The sequence below is a fragment of the Corapipo altera genome, unplaced genomic scaffold (assembly GCF_003945725.1).
Source record: "Corapipo altera isolate COAL_440 unplaced genomic scaffold, ASM394572v1 44, whole genome shotgun sequence".
Taxonomy (NCBI): Eukaryota; Metazoa; Chordata; class Aves; order Passeriformes; family Pipridae; genus Corapipo; species Corapipo altera.
The window spans coordinates 15,514,171-15,536,412 of NW_020884880.1; the positions used below are offsets into that span (position 1 = coordinate 15,514,171).

The 22,242-nt window shown below is 33.9% G+C and overlaps 1 protein-coding gene across 2 annotated transcripts in view; it reads left to right on the forward strand.

Annotated features, from left to right (window-relative positions):
• The window catches only part of KCNH8 (potassium voltage-gated channel subfamily H member 8), a 178,406-nt gene that overhangs the window by 80,184 nt on the left and 75,980 nt on the right, over nucleotides 1–22,242 (forward strand). Inside the window, exons 4-6 of one of the 2 annotated variants that reach the window (XM_027639453.1) lie at nucleotides 4,704–4,831; nucleotides 7,531–7,771; nucleotides 21,901–22,061. In XM_027639453.1, the coding sequence (XP_027495254.1) occupies nucleotides 4,704–4,831; nucleotides 7,531–7,771; nucleotides 21,901–22,061 (530 nt within the window). The remainder of the gene's footprint in view (nucleotides 1–4,703; nucleotides 4,832–7,530; nucleotides 7,772–21,900; nucleotides 22,062–22,242) is intronic. The other variant, XM_027639454.1, reaches the window with a different exon arrangement.

A 22,242-nucleotide genomic window follows, 5' to 3' on the forward strand; every position in this document is an offset into this window, starting at 1 on the left:
ACATTAAGTACATCTTTTTATTGAATCACTTAATCAGTTAACAGAATAAAAAAAGCAGCTAGAAGTTCACCTAGATTCACCATACAGCTTACAGTTATGTGAATATTTGGTTGCTGTTTACAGAAAGAATGGGTCATACAACCAACAGACCTCCTGCAGCCCATTGCCCATGGTGGTGCTTTTATTCTGTTATTAATACCAAAGCAGGCTTTTATCAGTTTTCTCTTCAATAGCAACTGCTCATGTGCTGTCCCCTACCAAATAATAACTGAAAATTTGCTAAAGATTTTTAAAAGCCTAGAAAAAATTCATACCACCCTTCCACACAATCTGTTTTCAAAGGTTTTTTTCAGAATTCAGAATTGCTTTACCCAATTGCCACCTTCAGAATTTCCTTGGTGGTTTGTTTTTTTTTAAGACCACCTATGAAATACGTTTTGTGTTAATGATGCTGGATATGATTTAGTACCATTGTGTTTGCTGTAGACATAATTATGTTTATTTTTGTTGCACGTGGGTTATTCATGGGGGTCTTTGCAAAAATCAGACTTTCTGCTGATTTTCTTACCTTGTGATATAAGTGATGAGGGTTTCTCAAGATGTGTATTAAAAGGACAAAAACTTCTTGGTTACACTTCTCACAGGAAGCCTTTTATACGTAGAGTTGTAAGATGAATAAATGATGTAAAAATTCTTTAATAAATCATTTGTTGAACCCAGGTTCAAAAAGAAACATTTCAGTACTTGTAAAATATCTCAGCTAAAAACATTTCTTTGAGATTGGGCTGAGTCGTGACAGCCTAGAGATATACACAGGAAAGGTGATGGGGGAGATTTATTTCCCTGCCTGATTTCAGAATACAGCGGTAGGAGAGATCACACAGGTACGTGAATGTGCCAGTCCCTCTGTATTTTGAGGGGGGAAGGGTACCATCAGTGGTAAGAAGTTACAGTGTTAATCTGTTACTATGTTTTTTCACAGGGCTCCACTGTGTGCATGGAGCAGCATCATGGGTTTCTTCAAGTCTGTCCCTGTCTGGACACCTTTTAACAATGAAGAAAGTCATGAGGGAGAAAAAAAGTGAAGGCAGTTCTTTTGAAGGGATACAAATTAATGGTGTGACAAATGAGGAAAAAATACCAAGGTTCTGACTATTCTGATTTTAGGAAAAATTTCTTCACCAAAAGTGTTATCAAGCATTGAAACAGGCTGCTCAGGGAAGTATTTGAATCACCACCCCTGTAGGTATATGAAAGATGTGTCAATGTGGCACTTAGGGATATGGGTTAGTAGTAGAATTGGCAGTGCTGGATTAGTGGTTGAACTTGATGATCTTAGAGGTATTTTCCAACCTAAATTATTCTATGATTTTATTAAATGCTTTGAGAGGAGCAGACGTACATTTGGGTTCAATTTAGTCAGTACTAAATTGAAGTACTACCTAAGAAGTAGATTTTTTTTCCCAAAGGACAAGAAAAGAGTTATGCCTCCACTTTAAGTGGATGATTGAAGCCTCATGTTCTTATAAATACATGGCAGAAAAGACAACAGTTACAAGGGCATTTGTGTCTCATTATACTTTTTTTTTTACTGCAACTATCCCTTACAAGATTGTGAGAAGCCTTAAGCTGTTAGGAGACTAATGGTAAGCTTAGCAAAGAGATGCTGTGTTAGTTTCTTGCCTTACAAAAGACTTTTGAGATTGTCATGTGTGATGGTTGTGGTACTATACCTAATCTCATTTGAAAGAAAAACAACCAGAAGAACACAATAAGAGTTAAAAGATGTATTACCACTTTTTTGATCAAAGTAAAGGGGACATAAGACTAAATTCCAAAGCATTCTTTTTAAGAGCTATTTTGATGAGTGCATTAGCATCACACAGGAAGGGGTGTATGGAAGCACCAGGAAATAGAGCCCAAAATCTTAAGATTTTTTTTTTTTAGGACAAGATTTCTCACAGTATTTGGGGAGACGAGAAATCCTTTTGATTTTAAGCACAGGGGAAAAATAAACCAGCTGTATTAAAGTGTCTTTCTGCTTATGGTTGTGTTTACTTTTGTATCGTTTTGCTAAGATCAACCATGGAAAAAAAATACAAGTCTGTCAGGAATCTAAACTTTTTAAAAAACAGAGAGAAACAGATGGGTGTTTATGAAGAATGAACTGTCTCATTCAGAGTATGACAGGAGTATGAGTGTGACAGGAAAAGAAGGTAGATTATAGAAAATAATCACACACATGCAAAGTCACACCTGGTGAACAATGTAGTTTACTAGGATCAGGATTGCTTTTTTTCCTAAAGGCACTGGGAAGATCAGAAAGCAGGAGAATTCACCAATATCATTCCCTGTTTTATGTTATAAGCAATTAATACGTGCTCTGATGGCATCTTCATATTTTTTTCACTGCTACTCTCAACTATACAAAATTTTTACCATTTTTGTTTAGAAGGAAAAATATTATTACTTCGTAATGAACATAACATTTTCCTGATTTATCTGTGCTTTTCTGTCTCTAGGAGTTGAGTGACTTCCAATATTAACAGAGTGGTAGTATTAATCCTTTGCAAATAGAGGAATCAGCATGTGATGGAAGTCACTTGCTCTGAAAATATGCATCTGGTATGATTCTAAGTGCCATATCAAGCCTCCCAACCTGAGTGGCTTAATGAGTATGGCATTCTCAGTCGCTGGAATGCTAAACCTGGGTAGAAGAGGCAGAATCTGTCTAAAGGCAAATGTTATCAGGCTGCTGGCATATAAAATTTAAAATCTTATAAGGAACCTGTTCTCATTTAAAAGTGCATAGAAAATGAAAAATCTCTGCTGATAAATATATGGAAGAAAAAGAAACTACTTTAACTTAATATGTGTACATTGTCTATCTCTGTAGTGTCATGGCATTGACTGTCTCTGTCGCCTTTCCGGAAAGAGGTGAAATTATAGACAACTTTCAACTATGTGCTCAGCATGTGAGAAAAAGGAACATTTGAGATTAGCAGTTATTAAGAAAAAAACTGAGGGGATTATTACACTATTGTATCAGGCAATTGTGTATCCATATCTTGAAAGTTGTATATTATTCTGTAAAAAGGAGCTACTGAAAGGACATATTTAAAAAATATATTTTAAAAGGCATGTGAGTTTGAGAAAGGGAAAAAAAGAGAGGCCTGTAAATAGTTTTAAAGAGAATTTCAAAGTCATATGACAAAACCAGACTACCATTTTGACCAATACTACAGTGCAGACTCAATTCAATAGACTTACATTCATTTTTGCTTAGAGAAGCTGGTAAGCACTTTATTCTTACCCAGAATTTAAGAACATTTAAAATTTAGTTTGAGTTTTAAATAGTTTGATGATTGAGGGATTTTTTTTAAACCAACATTAATTTAACATTAATCTTTTCTGAAATAGTGCTTTTTGTTCTCTTTCTTCATTGTAGCTGATACCTGTATGTGTTGGAGATAGAAAAGTATGAGGCTTCTCCATCTACCTACTTCAACTTTTGAGTAGTTATTTGGCTTTACAATGCAAAGGGTTTTTTCTTATTTTTTTTTCTTCTTTGTCTTGTTTTCCCCCTTCTTCTTACTGACATGTAAAAAAATCCTGAACTAGAGTGTGCTCTTGCATGAATTACATGAAACATTCTTCACTGAGAAGTTTGGAAAGTTTATCTTCCTACACTTTTTGTTATGTATGGTTTTGTGTTGTTAAGCCAAAAATATATCAATCTTCTATAATACAAATCTTTCTTGCTTTTCTAGGCAGGTTTCAAATGTAGCTATTTTCCTTGTTGTTAATTTCTGTCTCTGCTAATTAGTTTTGTGTATTGTTAATTTTTCCCCTTAATTTGTATGCATTGAATTGACTTTAATTAAACCTCCTTGACAGACGGCTTTTTCCTTTATTCCCATAATTTCTTTTTTCTTAATCCTGACACATCACAAAATGTCTGCTTTCATTTACTCTGGCATCAATTCACTGTAATTCCATCAGAGTCACTGGAGTTACTTTGAATTCACTGCTTTATAAACAAGAACAAAATTTGTTCCCATGATTGACAATTACAGACATCTGAATAGAGGTAAAAACCACAAAGCTTTCCAAAATAATATTCAGTCTTTACTCTTAATGGGTTTCATGTCACCAAGGAATGTGACAAGTGATTTTGCCAGTGACCATGTGGTGGGAAAAGAAATCTAAATGCGTGAATGTAAGAATTTGTTATTACTAATGAGGAACCTTACAAATTAGCATATTCTGACATAATGGGAGCCTAGTACAAGTCAGACTCTTTGTTTTTAAGGAGTACACCACGAGATTTTTTTTTTTTCTTTCCCTGAAATAAGAGAGTAGGACCACCTCAAGGATATTTTAAGTGGTTATGCTTCCCTCTGGTCAGTAATCACTACTTTCTGATGCAGTAGAGAGTACCTTTATCTTATCTATGAAATCATATGTTGTAATTAATTGCTTCTGAGTTGTGTGAAGGCATTTGTCAATTAAAACTTCACAGTGATTTTTATTTGCCCTTCAGGAGAGGGCATTTTTGTCTCTTTACTGCAAAAGATTTAGCAAAAAAAAAGATGTGTGTAATATTTACATTTCTACCAATGTCTGAAATGTCAGTAGTTCAGGTCCCAAAGGTTAAAGTGCTATTTCCTGATCTTTAATGAACTTTCACTATTGTTCTGCAGAAAAATGGAAAGGAAGAGGAAGAGCGGGGTCGCATTTTGAGTCAGCGCGCAGAAGGAGTAGAGCTGTCCTTTATCATATCTCTGGACATCTACAAAGAAGAGAGAAGAACAAATTAAAAATTAATAATGTATGTGTACTTCTTCTCTTGTATTTTTTTTTTCAAAAATGTACTCTTTTCACTGTCTTAAAAAAACCCCAAGCAATTAAAAGGGCTGCAAAAGGTCACTGAGTACCTGAGAAATATCTGAGCCATAATTTTACAGTGGCAAAAGGATTAGAATGCATTTCAGTTAAGTGCAGTTCTGCCTACTATAGTATTTGTTACCATACAGCAAGACTGCATTTAGTCATACTGTAAACAGATATTAACTTAATGCCATGAAAGCTACATTATAAAGTTTCTCAGAACTTAATTTTAGGTTCCAATTTGCCTTGTCATCCCAATAACTTCATTTCATTTATTACTATTTGCTGAAAAGATAATGAAGAAATTCAAGGTATTGCTGTAGCTGAAAATCTCCATGTGATTAAGCTCCAAAAGGTCACATGTCATTTAGGGAACTTTGGATGCTAATTTCTCCAACTTTGTGCTGAGTATATTCATCTTTTCATTTCCTAGCAGAAATAGTAATATTTCTTTCTTTAAATTACTTCTGTGTTCCCCCAGTAACTATAACTAATAAATTCACAAAACATCCTATGAATGTTGCTAACACCAAATCAAACAATAGACAAAGCCGACAATATAGCAACAGAAAGACTTCTAAGGAAATACTCATGAGAAAAAATAACTCTCCTACTCTATGGAACTATGTTTCAGGTGAAAAGTTAATGCAAAGATAGAGATACATATGAAATCAGTATGTTCACATAAAAATTTGCTAGAGTAATATTAGAGAGCTGTTCCAACATATAGTTGTTAGGAGCAGGGGTAGAAAAACCAGTTTTTCTTAAAATCTCAAAAGAGTAGTTAGTCTCTTGTTTGCATATCATTAGCTTAAAAAAGCTAAAATCTTTGACAGAGAAACAAGAAAATGGTCTTGTTTTGTTCTTTTTTTTTTTTAAACAAATAGGAGAGGATGAAAGACAGACAATGGAAAAAATAACCAACGGATATAGAACATGAACACTCTGAAAGATGATCTGCCACCGAGCATGTTCCTTTTATTGGTTACCAAAATTAAGCAGCAGTGCAGCTACATCCTCCTAAATATTATTACATTAGAAATTAAAGCAGAAAAAACTTGGTATAGATTGAAGACATTAAAATACACAACTGGAATATATCTCGTAGGGCATACAGTCACTTCCACTGAATATCAATATTAAATGTTGAAAAATGTTAAAAAAGAGCTAAAAATGTTTAATGTTGAAAAAGTTTAACAATAAAAATACCTGCCAAAATATGACCAGATCTTCCAGGGACATTTTCATTGCATAGTAATACGATAATATTTTTTAGGAACATGACGTTTAAATAGCTTTTGGTGACTTACCTCTGCTGTCAAAATCCTAGCGCAGATGTTATTTTACCATTTTAAAACATTTATTCTGAGACTAATTTACTACCTTTAGTATATTGATTTTTTAGCTATGGATTGGAAATAATAAGGGGAACATTTTCTTTCCTGTGATTAAAAATGAGCTAAAGCTAACAATGGTGAGAATTCAGCCACTTTGATTCATGAATGAGAACCAAGAGTAGGGAAGGCAATGACATCAGTATTTCAAAGGAAATACACAAAGAGAAAGACTGTGACAAGGCAAATGTAGTTAAGTCCACAGTCATGCAGATTTTATTTTCATGTTGAATAACTTCAAGATCAGAAGTAATTTTAGCTTGCTGAATACACAAGATTGTTTTGTGAGGCTCTTTGTTACTGGAACAGCACTAACCAGGAGCACAGTAGCAGTGAGCAGAATTTTGTTAGTAAGTAATACATGACGGTTCACGTCCCACATGCTGCTTTTTGGGAGAGTAGATGTTTTTGTTAAAACTGTGAAAGATGAAAGCTAAGAATTTCTAAAGCTGATGCTTAACACTGAAGTGTGGGTTGCAGAAAACATAGCTAGTTAGACAAATACTCAAGACAAAGATAGATATAGTCTAATGTTGAAGGTAGTCAGTTCTGGAGTTATTTATGGTGGATCTACCTTAGCATTTTGGTTTAGATCAGGAGTGCAATTTTAAAGAGAATCAAAAAGTTATTCCTACTAATTTGGTTCACATGAACTTGATTGCCATCAATGAAACTAAATCAGGAGAGGTGCTCCAAGTACTGGAGCTGTTTAGCCCATGGAACCCAGCTAAAGCTAGTCTGAAAAAACCTGCTCACAGTTCTAAAATATGTATAGAAGGATGTTTTGTCTTCAGTACCACCTATTCCTTTCTATGTTTCTATTTGCAGTTCTATGTCCTTGCACATATGAAGTTCTAACCTATCTGACTAAAGAAATAACACTGTTCTTCATTCAGAATTAATCCAACAGAGGAAGAAATAGTTTGCCAGATTCAGTCCCTTCTTTCTCTTTAATCTGTACCTCATTAATCCTCTTTCTGTCCAACATTCACAAAAGTTATTCCATGAACAGAACCATCTGTCTAAATAAGTGTGAGGACTACATTAGGAAGAAAAAAAATAGCATTAGTTCTTGCCTGCATATGAGTATGTTATATTTCATTATGCTTTTGTAAAAAAAAAAAAAAAAAACCAAAAAAAAAAAAAACAAACCAAAAGAACACACCTAATGACTGCATTGGAAGAAATGCTTCTGCATGATCAAATTCTTGGTTTGTCTCATTTAATTTTTTTCTTTCTTTTTCAGAATGTTTTTGTAGATAAACCAGCATTTCCAGAATACAAAGTCTCAGATGCAAAAAAATCCAAATTCATACTTTTGCATTTTAGCACTTTTAAAGCTGGCTGGGACTGGCTTATTTTACTGGCAACGTTTTATGTTGCTGTAACTGTACCTTACAATGTTTCCTTTATTGGCCGTGATGAGCTGTCTACAACTCGAAGCACAACTGTCAGTGACATTGCAGTGGAAATTCTCTTTATCATCGGTAAGATATGTTTGGGATTTGTTTGGGATCTCTGTTTTGACATTTAGGGTTTTCACAGAGTATATAATTTAGAAAAGGAAATAATCACCACTTTCCTGACTTTGAAGAAAATCAGTTTTAGCTGTATAGCTTGATATTTTTTTCTGAACTTTAGACCACTTTTTTTTTTCCCTTTTTCTTTTTTTTTTTCTCTAAATCGGCTGTTACTCTAAAGAGGCCTTTGATCTCAAGGAAGATTGAAAACCCTTGTTTCACACTGTTGATGCATAAACCTTCCCAATATAGAGATGTACCCTGAAATCACTACAGTTTTGCCCATAATGAACTTTTTTTTTTTAAAGATTATTTTTCACAGATACTTAGAAGAGCCCTGGACCGCAAGCTGAAGATGAGTAGATTTTAAAAACTAACACGATAAGATTAAAACCCATACTACAATAACACAAGTGTACAATATCAATAAGCTATACTGACAACGGGGTTAGAATATAAGAACTTGGAGTTTGTCCATTCTCTAAACTTTTTATTTCCATGATGGATTTAATTCTTATATCTTAAAAGAATTAAAAAGAAACAAGGTCATATCTAATAGTGACTTCGTAGCCAAGATTTTTTTTCCGTATTATCTTTTTTTCAGTTTCTTTCTGAATATGGAAAAGAATTTCTGAATAGAGTCAAACAGATTTTTCCCGAAGTTTTTACTGTTATAATACCACTCATTGCTGTCACACTGACAAACCATAGCTCAGATCTGTTGATAACAGGCAGGTGGAGAAGCTATTATTTTTAAGAAATAAGCAAAGTTGAGTATGTCTATCTTGAATATGAAAAGGCTTTGGATGGGTTCTGAAAGAGAAAGAAAATTAACAAATGAATAAAGTCACTCTCAGATTAGAACCTTCTTTTTCACTTTTCTGTATTTTTTTCATGAAAAAATGCAGCTTAGCTTAAGCATTAAAAACAATGTTATTATCTTCTCTAGGAAAAATAAAGAAAACTGAAACATCATAAACACTAAACAGTAACTCAGAATGTCTTTAGTTTAACAGAAGATTTTCTTGTGAAAATTTTGAAAAGTTTGTTCATTTCTGTCAGCTTTACTGTAGAGAGTAAGACTAGTAGGCGATGTGACTGATGGAATAATCAGATGTTATGATGGATAAATATTTGTTTCCTCCTTTGGTCATTGTTTTTTCATTATATTTACGATCTAATTTTCCTTTTTTAGATCACTATTAGATCTTGGTGGACTCTTTCATGTTAATGCAAACAATTCACATTCAAAGATACTCAAGCACTGCAGTAAGAAACTTACATTGTGCAATGCAGATCATCAAGGATCATCTTTTGTCTTACATAAAAAGAGCGAGGTTATGAGTCTAGTCAATCATAAATTAATCTATGTTCCATTTTAAAGAATACAAAATAAATAATTCCGCTTGATTTACCTGGGCAACATTATAAAAAAAGTAGACTCAAAGTTACGATATTTAAATAATGGTTGTATCCTTCATCCTACATCAGTGTAGATAACTGGTTTGTGTTATAAGTGTGTTTATTTGAATATAAATACAAGAGAGTATAATCTGTATCTAATTGATTTATATAGTGTAGTATTCATTCGAAGCATGACCGTGTACTGCTCAGTGTTACTTTTCTGGTTACATATTTTGCTGGAAATATGGAGTCTTTATATTAGTAACTCAAAAGCAATGACAATAGAGTAGCTGGGTAAGAAAACTAAAATGAAAAAGATTTTCTGAAATTTTACTTCATATTTTCCTATGAGACTTTTAGGTCTATCATCCAGGAAATTAAACCATGGCTGTAACTAAACATCTGCAAAGAAATGTGTATGAAGTACTAGAAAAGACTTTTCCTAATCATGTTACTGGTAACCACAAGCACTGTACTGTAGCATATCAATATTCCTCCCCCACAGTTTGAATAATGGCTCAATTTTCTCCAGAATCATTGTTTCTAAAGTTATTACCTGTTTTAAAATCTATAACTCTGAGGAAAGGTTTATGGAGTATTTTCAGGACGTTCTCGTACTGCATTTAAATCTCTGCAGTGAATTTAAAAAAAATAGTGTGTTTATAATAATCTCCCCATAGTACCTTGTCCAATAAAATGTTGAATTAATATGTCTCAGAACATGTGTAACTATATTGAAAGTAGAAAGATTGACAGCATACTTAAATTTCAGTATAAGTTTCAGGGCACTTATTGCACTGTGGCTCCAACAAGCACATCTTTGATGGATGTACTCTGAGAAAAGTCAGTGAGGAATGCTGAGTAAAATTCTTCTTATGCTGCTGCCTCAGAAAGTCAGTGGGAAGATCTGTCTGAGAGAGGGTCTTCAGTTTTATTACAGCTCTGTAATCATGGATTGAGGTATCACAACAGTAGTCATGGATTGGAGAAATAGAGTTTATCTTCTTTGATTTTATTTAGATTTCACAGCATATAGAGTAATATTCCTTTTATGAACATGAACATTTATTTGGACTTGACATGGTCTTTGTTTTTTAGCTGTGTTATCCAAGGGCATGAAGACATGACAATAAAAAATGTAATAATAAAGGGTAGAGGTATTGTCTGTGCATAAGTTCAAGCAACATAAGAGGGTAGACGCTAAGGGTTTCCTTTAGGTAGAAGAGTTTGAATAAGTTTAGTGGCTAAAAAATCTTTTAGTCTTATCCAAGACTGACCATGTGTGTCAGCCTGTGCTTAAGCATGATAAAAATACTACGTATAGAAGTGTTGTCCTTACTTGGGTTGCTTACAAATTAGAGTGTTAATATGAACTAAATTATTTATGAGAAAAGAGTACATCTAGCTAGAGGTTTGACTGCTTTAGCCTTTAAAGTTCTCTAACACATAGCCAAAAGATAAAAAATAATAACAACCCATTTTGTGATGCTTTGGGGCGAGTGATTGAAGGGGAAAAATAATTAAGTCTTCTCAAATTAAGTTAAATTTTGCACTTGATCTTTCCTATATATGGTAGTGCTTTGATAACTTGTGTGATGTGATGTTTGAGTGTACTTTCACATCTGTTATTCTTTGTAATGTGTGCAAACATTCTCTAACATCCCCTGTAAATAAATCTTTTGTTTCCTCTAACCAAAGGTAGACTTTATAGATTTTTGTCTGTTTTCTGTATTCAAAAATCATAAATAGGTGCAGAGAAAACTTTTTTAGCATTAATGTATTTAAACAAACACAAAAATAATTATCTTAAGAAATGTTTCAGCTAGTGAGTGATATTACCTGCTTTATTGGACTATTTGCTTAAAAGTTTATGTCCCTGTATTTGCCTATGCACTAGCTGGGTCCTTCATTTGTGGATAGGGATGTCTGGAACCTAAAGTTTTGATATTTCTAAGAAGCATAATGGATCTTGGTTACTTTTCAACAATATTTGTAAATTTTTCTGTCTTCTGGAGAAAAAAGATGGGAGAATCTCTCACCAAGTTAATTACATTTAATTAGTTACAATCTCCCCATTGCATAACTATTACTCTTCCATAACTATCCGGTGTGGTGTTTTTATTTCTGCAACAGTTTCATTCCAGTTTTCATATATTGTCTTTCTCTATCTGTTTTGCATTTTTAAAACATTGTTGAACATCTTAATTGAAGAAAGTAACAATGCCTGAAAAATTATCAATACTTTATTGCTCACTCACAGGACTATTTGAATAGGATGCCTTCAACAGGAGTTGAGATCAATGCCGTAGTTCAGCAAAAATATCTATAGGCTTTCAGGCTAATGGTAATGCATTATTTGATGAATAAGATCAAAGGTGTCTTTTTGTATTCTAAGGTGGCCAGGAACAACAATAGAGAGAAGTGCTCAGTTTTCTTTTTGTGGATCATCTAGTTTTTAGTATAAGACAAACACTGGATATTAATTATAGCTGTAAAATTAGACTTTTTATAAACACACTGGCAACATTATTTTAAGTGATTTTCTAAAATGTACTGATTTGCTACCTGTGGAAAAAAAAGCACATACCCATTCCTTTCTACACTCTCTGCAGACATACTTTCACCTGAGGACTTTATCTATGTCTTGCACTTTCAAGAGAGAAAACTGATCATGATTGCTAAGATTTCTTCTGTTTGTATGTGTATTTCTCTCTCTAGTTAAATGCTATTTAACAAAGTGTTTTAGCAGCAATTTCTGGTTTTTTTAAAGCAGTATGTTTTGAAGCTCTGAAACTTGGATTTGTGCAGCGTGATACTGTAAAGAGACTTGTGGGCCCTTTAAGTATCTATCACAAATGTAAATGACGCAAAATCATTCGAAAACTGTTTTAAATCATGTGAAGTCCTTAAGTCTCAGATGTTTAATATGTAGAAATTTAAAAATATGGCATAAACTCAGTAGAAATTCATACCATCATTGATGACTTACACAATCATTTAAGTGTGCATATTACTGTACTGAAAATAACATATTTTGAATGAAATTTGTTGGAAAAAGATGAGGAAGTGTTAAATGCTATAGATTTCATTAGATTGCTGTAAATTTGAAGGTTTACTTTCTTTTTCCTCTCATGTTGTTTTTCGTTATTATAATAATTAGGATTTCCTATCTTTGCCAGTGTGCAGAAGGTCATGTAAAACCAAATCTGTGTATAGGGGACCTCATATCTAGAAGAACTTGTGCATTTTGGAAGGAAATGGCAGTGTTTTGAACAATGTTTAAGAAAGTGTGCTTTCAGGCCGTAGTATGATAAAATTCAGGTAAACACCAAGGGATTGGTTTGAAATTATCTCTGGGAATTTATTTCTGAGAACAAATGGTCTCATCTGTGAAAGCATATGAACAAAACTTGAAAACAGACTGACATTGTTGATATACTTAGTATCTGAGAGGGAAGATCATAATGAAATGTCCATGGTCTATGGATTACATAGTACATGAAAGAGTAAAAAATATTTATGCTGAAAACCAGTAATAAATTTCCTAAAGAGTCTCACTCAAAGCATCAAATTGAGATAGGCAAGACCACAATAATGTTAGACATTTTTCCAATAAGCTTCTTTGCACACCTTGTAAGGAGAACAGATGCTTGTCTGCATACTAGATGCTGTTTCCATGCACAAAAACATCCACCTGGCATAAAGGAGACAAGTATAAGACATAAGAAGTGATTATTTCATGAAAACATTTCTCTATCTTCAGATAGATGCAGATAAATATTATGATAATGGAGGTACCCTGCAAATTTTACTTGTATTGGCTCTACTGACTCCTTCTCTTCATTTGCAGAGGTGTGATGTCATTGTTAAACATCAGTAGCCAGCTTCTTATAGAATGGAAAAATGTCTACTTGTAGATCTAACTGAAGATTTAAGAAACCAGTACTCCAAAATGTCACTTACTACCCCTGAAGTGGGGAGATTCCTTACAGTTAAGCCAAGAAAAGTGCTCATCTGAGAACTCCTGCTTTCCCTGAGGCCAGAATGAATGACATTGATGTAAACTGCTTTTGAACTGCTTACAGGAAGTGATCCTTATGTATTTTACCAAATACCATCAAAATTAAAGGTAAAATCCAAGAAGTACTGCACAGGCTGCATTCCAAAATCTGATTTTGTGAAGTAATATCTAAAAGAAAACAAGCAGATTATACAGGATAAAGGCTGTTTAAAAAACACGTGTAACATGACAGGAGCAACTGTCATCTTATATTTCAACTTCTATTAATAAATACAAGTTGAAATATGCAGCATTTCCACGTGTAATTTTTTAATGTTATGGGGAGAGATTGGTAGGCAGCTGGTGGCCTCTGTGCTTCTGGCAAATACAATCACTGTTCCACTTCTCAGCTATCCTAAATGAATCTTGTCAGGCATATTATTTTTCTATCTTTCTTCCTATTTTGCAATGAGACTTCTGATATCAGAGTGATAGGCTTTCTGAGCACTTAAGAGTGCTAAGAGAAACTTAAGGGCTGACTCTGCATCTTTTTTCTCTAAGCTGTGGTGCTACAGTAAAAAAAAAAAAAAGTCAATGTGACAAATCATTTGCTTCACCTATAGTAAATCTACACATTCAGAAATGCTATTAGTAACAGTTTTTATGTAGTTTCCACTGTGCTATATTTCCTTTCAACAGGTATGCAAAATTAAAACTACTCTCCTATACAGAGTATGACTGACCTGCATTGTAGCTACAATCAAAGTTTGTATTTACATTTACTATCCTATAACACAATGGTAAAACAAAACTGTATTTTTCATATTTTTCAATAAGATTAAATCTTTTAATTAATGATCTAGGTAATTTCCAAGGAAAATATTAGATACTTAATAGTTTACTATAATTTTTTGTGAGTTTGCATGTGGTCTTTCTTCCCTTTCTTTTATTTAATGATTTAGGGATACTGTCTATGTGAAATGTTGTCAAACTGCATGAGGTAAGTTCTGAGAAAAATATTTCAGGTTTCCCCCTTGGAACTGGTCAAAAATTTTAAGTGCATGAAGCAGTTATCCTCCTGCCCACTGAATGTTTTACTTGTTTGATCTTTGCATTGTTTTCTCAATATTTGTGTGAATTATGTTCATGAAATACCCAACAATTTGCTTCACATGCATTGAATTTAGTGAAAAGTTAAGTCATATGACTGATTTTTCTTCAGTCTTTACAATTGCTTTTTTCTGCCATATTTCTGCAGATTCTATTAAGAAAGTTACCCATGTAGAAACTTCCACACTTCTGCAGTCACAAATACTAGTTTCTTTTCAAGACAGAGTGAGCAGTTCCTTTTTCAGAAATATTTTTAACTCTTTGATTTTCTTTCAAGATTCCAAAGTCTGTATCTTTGTAGAAAAGTCAATATAATATATTTAACTATTCAATATGTTCATGGGTTGAGTCTGTTTTCAAAAGGCAGAGTTTATAAGAAATAAGAATTTCCCAGTGTCTAGTATGTTACTACAAAGGTCATGATATGTAATGCTTTTCTGGTGTACCCACTACTGGAACTGAGATTAGCTAATCTCAGTTTAACACCCTCATGGCTAAAGAAAGCAACTTGAAAGGGTGAACCCCAGAGGCTAAAAATCAAGGAAGCAGGTACAAGAATGTGGCTTTTTGGTTTTTTTTAGGTTTGTGATGTTTTGTTCAGTTACATGATTTGAATTAATGGGCTCTCAGTACAGTACAGAGTTAAAAATAATCCCCCTTTTTTTAACATTGGTGTGCTGGTCGTTCATGTCCACATTAATGGGCACAGCAGCCTAAGTATAGTGTTTGATAGAACATACCATGTTAGTGCATTAACACTGACCCCTGGAAGGAGTGACTTTTGTTATATCTGTAGCCATTTAAACCACTAATCCCTTCAGATTTCAATTTTTTTATATTAATGGATAATTTACCCAAGCAAAACAGTATTTCCACTTGAATATGACATCAACATCCCGTTACTTTCCACTGTAAGAACAGACAGTAAGGAAGAGCAAAGCAGTCTGCCAGTTACAGATAGATTTTGGGAATCAGATCTGCTATGATCCATCATACCTCTAGATCTTCCTCCATTAAAATCAATAAAAAAGTTTTTATTTTTCAAACAGTAATAAATCAAGGCTGAGAACATGTCATAGCACTGCCTTAGAACAGGGACTGCACCACTTCTCCTGTGCTATACGATGATGAGCAACTTGGTGTCAAATGGTAAATAAACTCTTCCCACTGGAGAAATTTGACTGGTAAAACAGTTCAGTGCATTCAATGGTGACTTTAACAGAACAAAGCCTATGAATTATAGTCATTCCACACCAGCAGAAGTTTTTTTTCAGAAGTCCATCATATTACATGATACCATGTGATATCCTTGTGCTGAAGATTTTAAGAATTTGTAGCTTTTAATGTTTCTATTGTTCATCTGAATTCTAGTCATCCAGCTAAATCCACAGGACTTCTAAAAAATAGCTTATTTCAATGGAGATGCAACGTACCTCTAAAATGAGTTTCCCAACCCCTGTGACTGTCCACACAAGCCAAATGGAGTTGTTTGCACAATATTCTGAAATGCTAATGGCCAGGAGAAAATGTTATTTGGGGTTGCACACAAAGAAAAATAGGAGGGAGATGTATATTTGACAGCCATATTTTGCCATTTAAAATGTACAGTTGCTTAAGGACTAATTCTAATCCTTTTCCATAATTTTCTTTAATGATCATGCTCCTCAATAAGATTCTTTTTTTTTTTTCTGTTTAAGCTGTGGAAGAGAACAATTTTTTCTACTTAACCAAACACCATCCTGGTAGTGCAAAAGGGGGTCTTGATATTCCATTTTAGATTTCAAGTCCATTCGGACCTAAACATCATAACTTGGTATACTTAATTTCTTTAATTTCTAGCAGTATAAAATTTGGTCTGTGTACTTCTTTCTCACTGTTACTTACGTCAACACAATACGACTGAGACTTCAGTTATATGTAGTTTTATATGACCTTTCAGTTAATAAAGATTCTGATAAGAATTAAAAATTTTTACCATCTAGTTCAGTCTTAAAGATAGTATATTTAATTCAGTTATTAATATTAATTTCTGTTTGGCTAAACCATGTTTTCCTGAAGAACATCAGCTCTTCTTCAAAGACCTTAGAGGAAGAAGAATTCACAACTCTATTCCCCTATGGCTTGTAAGGGGCATATTTCTATTTGTTTTGGGTTTTTTCATCAAGTTGCAGAAGTGACATCTTGTTAAGTATTTAGTAGTCCTGTTGTTTCAAAATGTTGCTACCTGATGATTCTTAGTTAGGGCACACTGGATTGTCAGTTAGGCATCCGATATAACACAACCATATTTTACTGCTTCATCCCAAAATTAGATAAGAAGTATTTATTGAATACATCTGTTTTTCCCACAAGATTATTCATAGCTTTTCTCATAATGGCATGCCACTACTACAAAGGAACTAAAGCTGGATATTAGAATTTCCTTCCTAAAACTGTAATTTTTCTTCCTCCTGGCTACCAGTGATTTCTTTCTCTTTCACAAACAGGTCTTGATTTTGATGTCAAATTTTCTATAGTTTATATGTTTTGTTACTTAGTATCTGTTCACCATTTGATATATCTTAATTAAAAAAAAAATGCTGTTCCTTCAGCAGTTGCAATAGGCTATTATAAAGACATTATTTTGATATATTATTATTTATATAGTATGTATTTTATTATATCTTACATATCTGTTCTATAAAGTCCTTACATTTTGGTTAATTAGTACTTAATCTCTGTTGGTTTTATTCTTGCAAAATTTATTTGACTTCATAGTGGCCCAGGTTCTTAAGCAATGGTGTATAATCAGCGTTATTTTCCTTTCCTCTCCTCTGTAAACCCACTACTATCTCCCTCACCTTATCCTGTCAGCATCTAAAAGAAAATCATCACACTAATGTGGTAGTAGACGTTTGGAAGGAACACATTGAGTTAAAGATCACACTTCCATTTGAATAAATTGCTCCTAGGAGATTTACTAGGAACATCTAAGTTTATATCAGCAGTAGAAAAGAAACAATAACAGTTGATATAGGGACAGGTAAAATGTTCTTCAAGCAATATGGTACTAATATTTCCCAGAATCTTTCCTAAAAGCTCTCTGGCTAGATCCTAATACCATCATCCTTGTATAATTAAATAACATTCTCTCAAATAATCAGATAGATCAAAGAGCTTGGACTTTGGGGAAAGTATTGCTAGCCAAAGACAATCCATGTAAAATCGCATAAAGGAAAATGAAAAAAAATAAAACAAAATAGAGAAGAGTCAGTCATACCATCTAGAAGAGGGAGGTGGTGTAGGTAACTGTCTGCTCTGAAGACCAATGGGGTTAATATACCTAAATCACCTAGGTTTCAAGCACAGGATTGAATGACTGCAGTCTAATAAAACATCGTGCATTGCCCAATCCCCTGGTTACTGCTTATATGTATACTACCTGCCCTAAAGGTACAGGATTTTTCAACTTCATTTACTTCCCAGTAAAAGAGAGTTAAGACGAGGTATATTACATAGCATTTGCTGAAATCTAAAAGTGTGTCATGGGTAGTTATTGAATCACCTGACTAATCCTAAACAGTAACTTGATCATATGATTAGTCCTTGCAGGTTTGGTTTTGGTTTTTTTTAAATCAAGTCTAATGAGAGAAAAAAATGTTGTCACATGAAAATCAACTGCTTCAGGTAAAATAGTCCTGTTTATGGATGAAGAGGTTCAGCTGGACACCAAATTTTTTCTTTTAACGGGGACTAGGAATTGAGATTATACAAAACACATATTGTTCTCTTGAAATTGTAAAAGCAGTATTATATTGGAAATTATTTTAAGGATTAAGAGATTAGCTTGGTGTGTATCAGTTTATGGTTTTCATTCCTTTTATATTATTTAGGATAGCAATCTGCAATATGCACCAAGTAGAATCTCAAATTTTTTTAAGTAATTTTTTTCCCTTTGTTGAACACTAGTTTAAATTGATGTTTTTATACCACTCACTGAGTGAATGTATCTGTGTGTGAATGTGTGCACAATAGAAATCTAGAAAGGGATGGCTTGGTAGAAGAGGTGGCATGTCATATAGAGCTTTACTTCAAGAGAGGTCACAAAATAGTTTCAAAACCCTAGGGCTTGCTTAGGGTTCCCAGCTCTGTTGTCACCAACTATGAAAAAAGTTGCCTTTTCTTAGGAATTGAGCTATCATGCTAGGGCATGGATTTTCACACTGGAAGCTTATGAAAAAGAAAATTGTCACGAATAGGGGAGTTAGAATTCTCAAGGAAAGTAATCATTTAGAGCTTTTTGGTTAGATCACGTTACTGGCTTCAGAAATTTGAAATGAAAATATTACAAAAGCGTGTAGCCATGGTAATGGCAAACTTGGAAAACATTAGGTTAGTATTGGTCCCAGTTTTCTGGTGATTACTGATGTACATACTGTATAAGAGCTTAAATGGAGCAAAATGTATAAATAAATTAGGAACTGCAACTGCATATAGATAACAATTTTAAATTCATTTAATGGCTGAAGAAAACGGGATTTTTTTTTATAAAAGTGCATTTCCTTTAATCTTTCAGTGTATCTTTGCATGAGATTTAGAGATACCACATTTCTTACAAGATTTTTTTTTAAATGGATGTGTGCCCATACCTTATCAGCAGTGGAAATAATAGACTGAGAGAAGCCACGGGATCCAACCAGAAGACAAATCATGGGATTTCACAAACTCACTGTTTATTAGTGCCTAACAGGGCTTTTGGTTTTTGTTGTGTGGGAATGGTAGAGAAAGGTGATCGGTCTGCAGGATAAAGAGAAGGAGGAGCAGGACTCAGAGGAGCAGGACTCAAAAACCAAAAGGGAATTGCATCAAGAGGCAATTGTGATCACGAGGGTGTGTGGAGCAGAAGCCTATTTTTGGACACAATATGTACAGGTGATATGATTTCTTATTCCAAGCCTCTTGAAATTGGAAATCTTGGGTTCTCCCTGTGGAGTGCTTTCAGGTCAAATTCACCTTTGCGTTCGACAGAGGCAAAATAGCTTGCTTCTTTACAGACTGACACTCTTCACCTAAGGTCCACACAGGCTCACCTGCACAGCAGTGAGTGGGGAAGGAGAAGATCCTAACTGGCTTAAGATGCATGAGTGTTCTCTGGAAAAAAAAAAAAGAGATCATGAGAGTCATGTTTATACATGACTTAAGGGCCTTTCTTAAAGCCTCTAAACTTGCACTAAAGATTTTGTTGTGCTCTTAGAAGTTTCTTGACTCAGGAGTTCTGGTTTTTTTTTTCCTTTACAGCTTTCTCAATAAGTACTTTAGCACAGTGGTTAAGCTGTAAATAAGGCTGCCCAGAAGAAATTGTTTACACTCAAATATAGCTCAGAAAACTGTCAAGAAATACGAGATGGATCACACCTGCTTTCCACCCTATGGGCTTTTATCTAATAAGTTGGATGCAGAAAGAAGCACTTACCCTTTCTTATCCGATGTTACATATATATAACTATTATCTGGTGCTGTTATCCTAAATTGCTTTGATAAGAAGGCAAAAAGAGGTACAGTGCAGAAAAACCTCTAATCTCTTCAGTCTTGAACAGTGAATTACAGTGCATGTTGATAAACTTTTGGTGTACTGGAAGTCTTAAAGGAATTTAAAGCAAGAATTTATCTCCATTTCTGTTAAAGTTTTAGTTGTTCCATAAATGCTAATGTGCAATAAGTAAGCAAATCCTTTTTCTGACTTTGATAACAACACTTTGGAATTTCTGAGACAAATGAGAATGAGAAGTTTCAAAATACTAGTGATGTAAATATCCATGTCTTACTTACCTCTATCAAGCAAATCTGCATGAAGTAGTTATGTATGTGACTGGTGCTACCATACTGATCTGGAAATGTGAATATTAACCAACTATCTCTGTGAAGCACCTGTGGAGTTAAACTGACTCCCTTGTCAGTGTGAACCATATAAAATTATGCTATTTTCCCATCTTAACTTTATTATTGAAAATTTCATAACAGTTTTGTAGCTTTAAGAGTGCAGAGCCAGTTGAGACTACTTTGTGAGGTAATCTAAAATGTTATATCTCTGATTTTACTTATATGTTCTGTTCAGCCTGAGGATTTAGTTCAATGAAAACAGTAGTTCTTAAGGCATGAACCTGCCATACCTCAGTCCATGGAACTAGATAGCCTGGAATATGTGTGTTGGTAACTTTATTCTAAGGCTTTGCACTAAACCTTAAAGAATTTTCAGGATCAAATGTGCAAAATGAGAATTCCCCCAATGATTTCATTAGTTTAGGACACTCAATTCTACTGGCTCAAAGGTGGAGGATATCAAATTGTTAAAAATATCATAGGTTCACTACTAGCAGTATACAGGTTAACGAGTATGTCAAATGATCATAGCAGACTGTCTAGTTTCAAACTGCAGAAGACAGCATAAAAAGTTTATGCTAGTGAAACCTGGCAAGCAATTATTTTCCAGATCCAGAACTGGGCATTTGATCCAAATGCATCCTAAAGAAATCTTTCCTGATACCCCAAAGAAATGATCCAACATGATCCTCTCTGTGTGCTAAATCTTTCTCTGCTTCTCCTCTTTGGCCTCAGTGGGGAAAAAAAATTGTTACCTGGCTTTTTGCATATTATGGCTAACAGGCTTGAAGATTTTACTTTACTCAGTCTTAGTGTAGCCTACCTAAAGAACATGTAGAGAGAAATGCAAATCAATCTTTTTTTTTTCCTTAAAGCTGTCTTGCTGTAAAACATCAGCCTTAATGGTTGGCTGCACTCTTTTCTGACATTGCAAAAGTTATACAAGTAGTTCTCACTAATGTTAGTAGAAACAGGGTGCATAGCTTGAGGACAGATTATAGTCTTTGTCTTGTAGGACATGAAAATAATTGAGACTCTGTTGTCAAGACCTGAGCTTTTCTTCGAGTTTTAATGTGTTTTAGCAAGACACGTCAAAAGTATATCTCATGTTGAAAGACACTCATCCTGTAATGTTAGATAGGAACATACAAAATGCACAAGCCACCAAGAAATTCATATCACTTTTGTGGCCCCCACCATAGCCCAATAGCCTTTTGTTAAAGTGTGTTCAGCAGTTTTCAGTTGATAAACAGTTATCCTTGAGGATGACATTTGTCCTCTGTGCTGGACAGTTATCACTAAAGGAGTTTTAATTACACTTTTTAAATAAAATAATTAATGATCTTTTATTTCAAAAGAAATATAAATAAATTTTATGGGCAGAAGTCATAGTTTTATTTTTCATTAAGAAAAATACCAATATTTGGTACAATTTAAAGAGCGACGAGTGTGGGTGATGTTTTTTAATTCAAGCTCCCTTTCAAATCAGTGAGTTATAAATGTTTTAAACATTCTGTTTACTTCTTGCAAAGAATCATACATCAATTAGTTTAACTCTTTGTATGTGGATCTCTTACCACTATGGGTTTGTTGTTTCTGTATTAGATTCTTCATCTGGTATTCGTGATGCATAAGAAAAACAATCAGTGTTATGCTGGATTCCTGGTGTTATCCCCAGGAATCAAGAAATCACTGTCTCTGATTCTGTTCCTTCTTTGTTAAGCAGATATTATTTTAAATTTCCGAACAACGTATGTCAGCAAGTCTGGCCAAGTTATATTTGAAGCAAGATCTATTTGTATCCACTACGTGACTACGTGGTTTATCATTGATTTAATTGCTGCACTTCCTTTTGATCTTCTTTATGCTTTCAACGTCACTGTGGTAAGTACTAACCTGTCTTTTTAATTGTTCTTTTCTTTTCGAGAGGGGTTTGTTGATGTGTTTTGGGTTTTTTCCCCAGATCTGGAAACTAAAACATAATGAACTAAAATATCTTGCTGTCTTTTTCAGTTTTGTGGTGTATTTCATATTGGATGTACCCATTTTTTAATTCAATTATCAT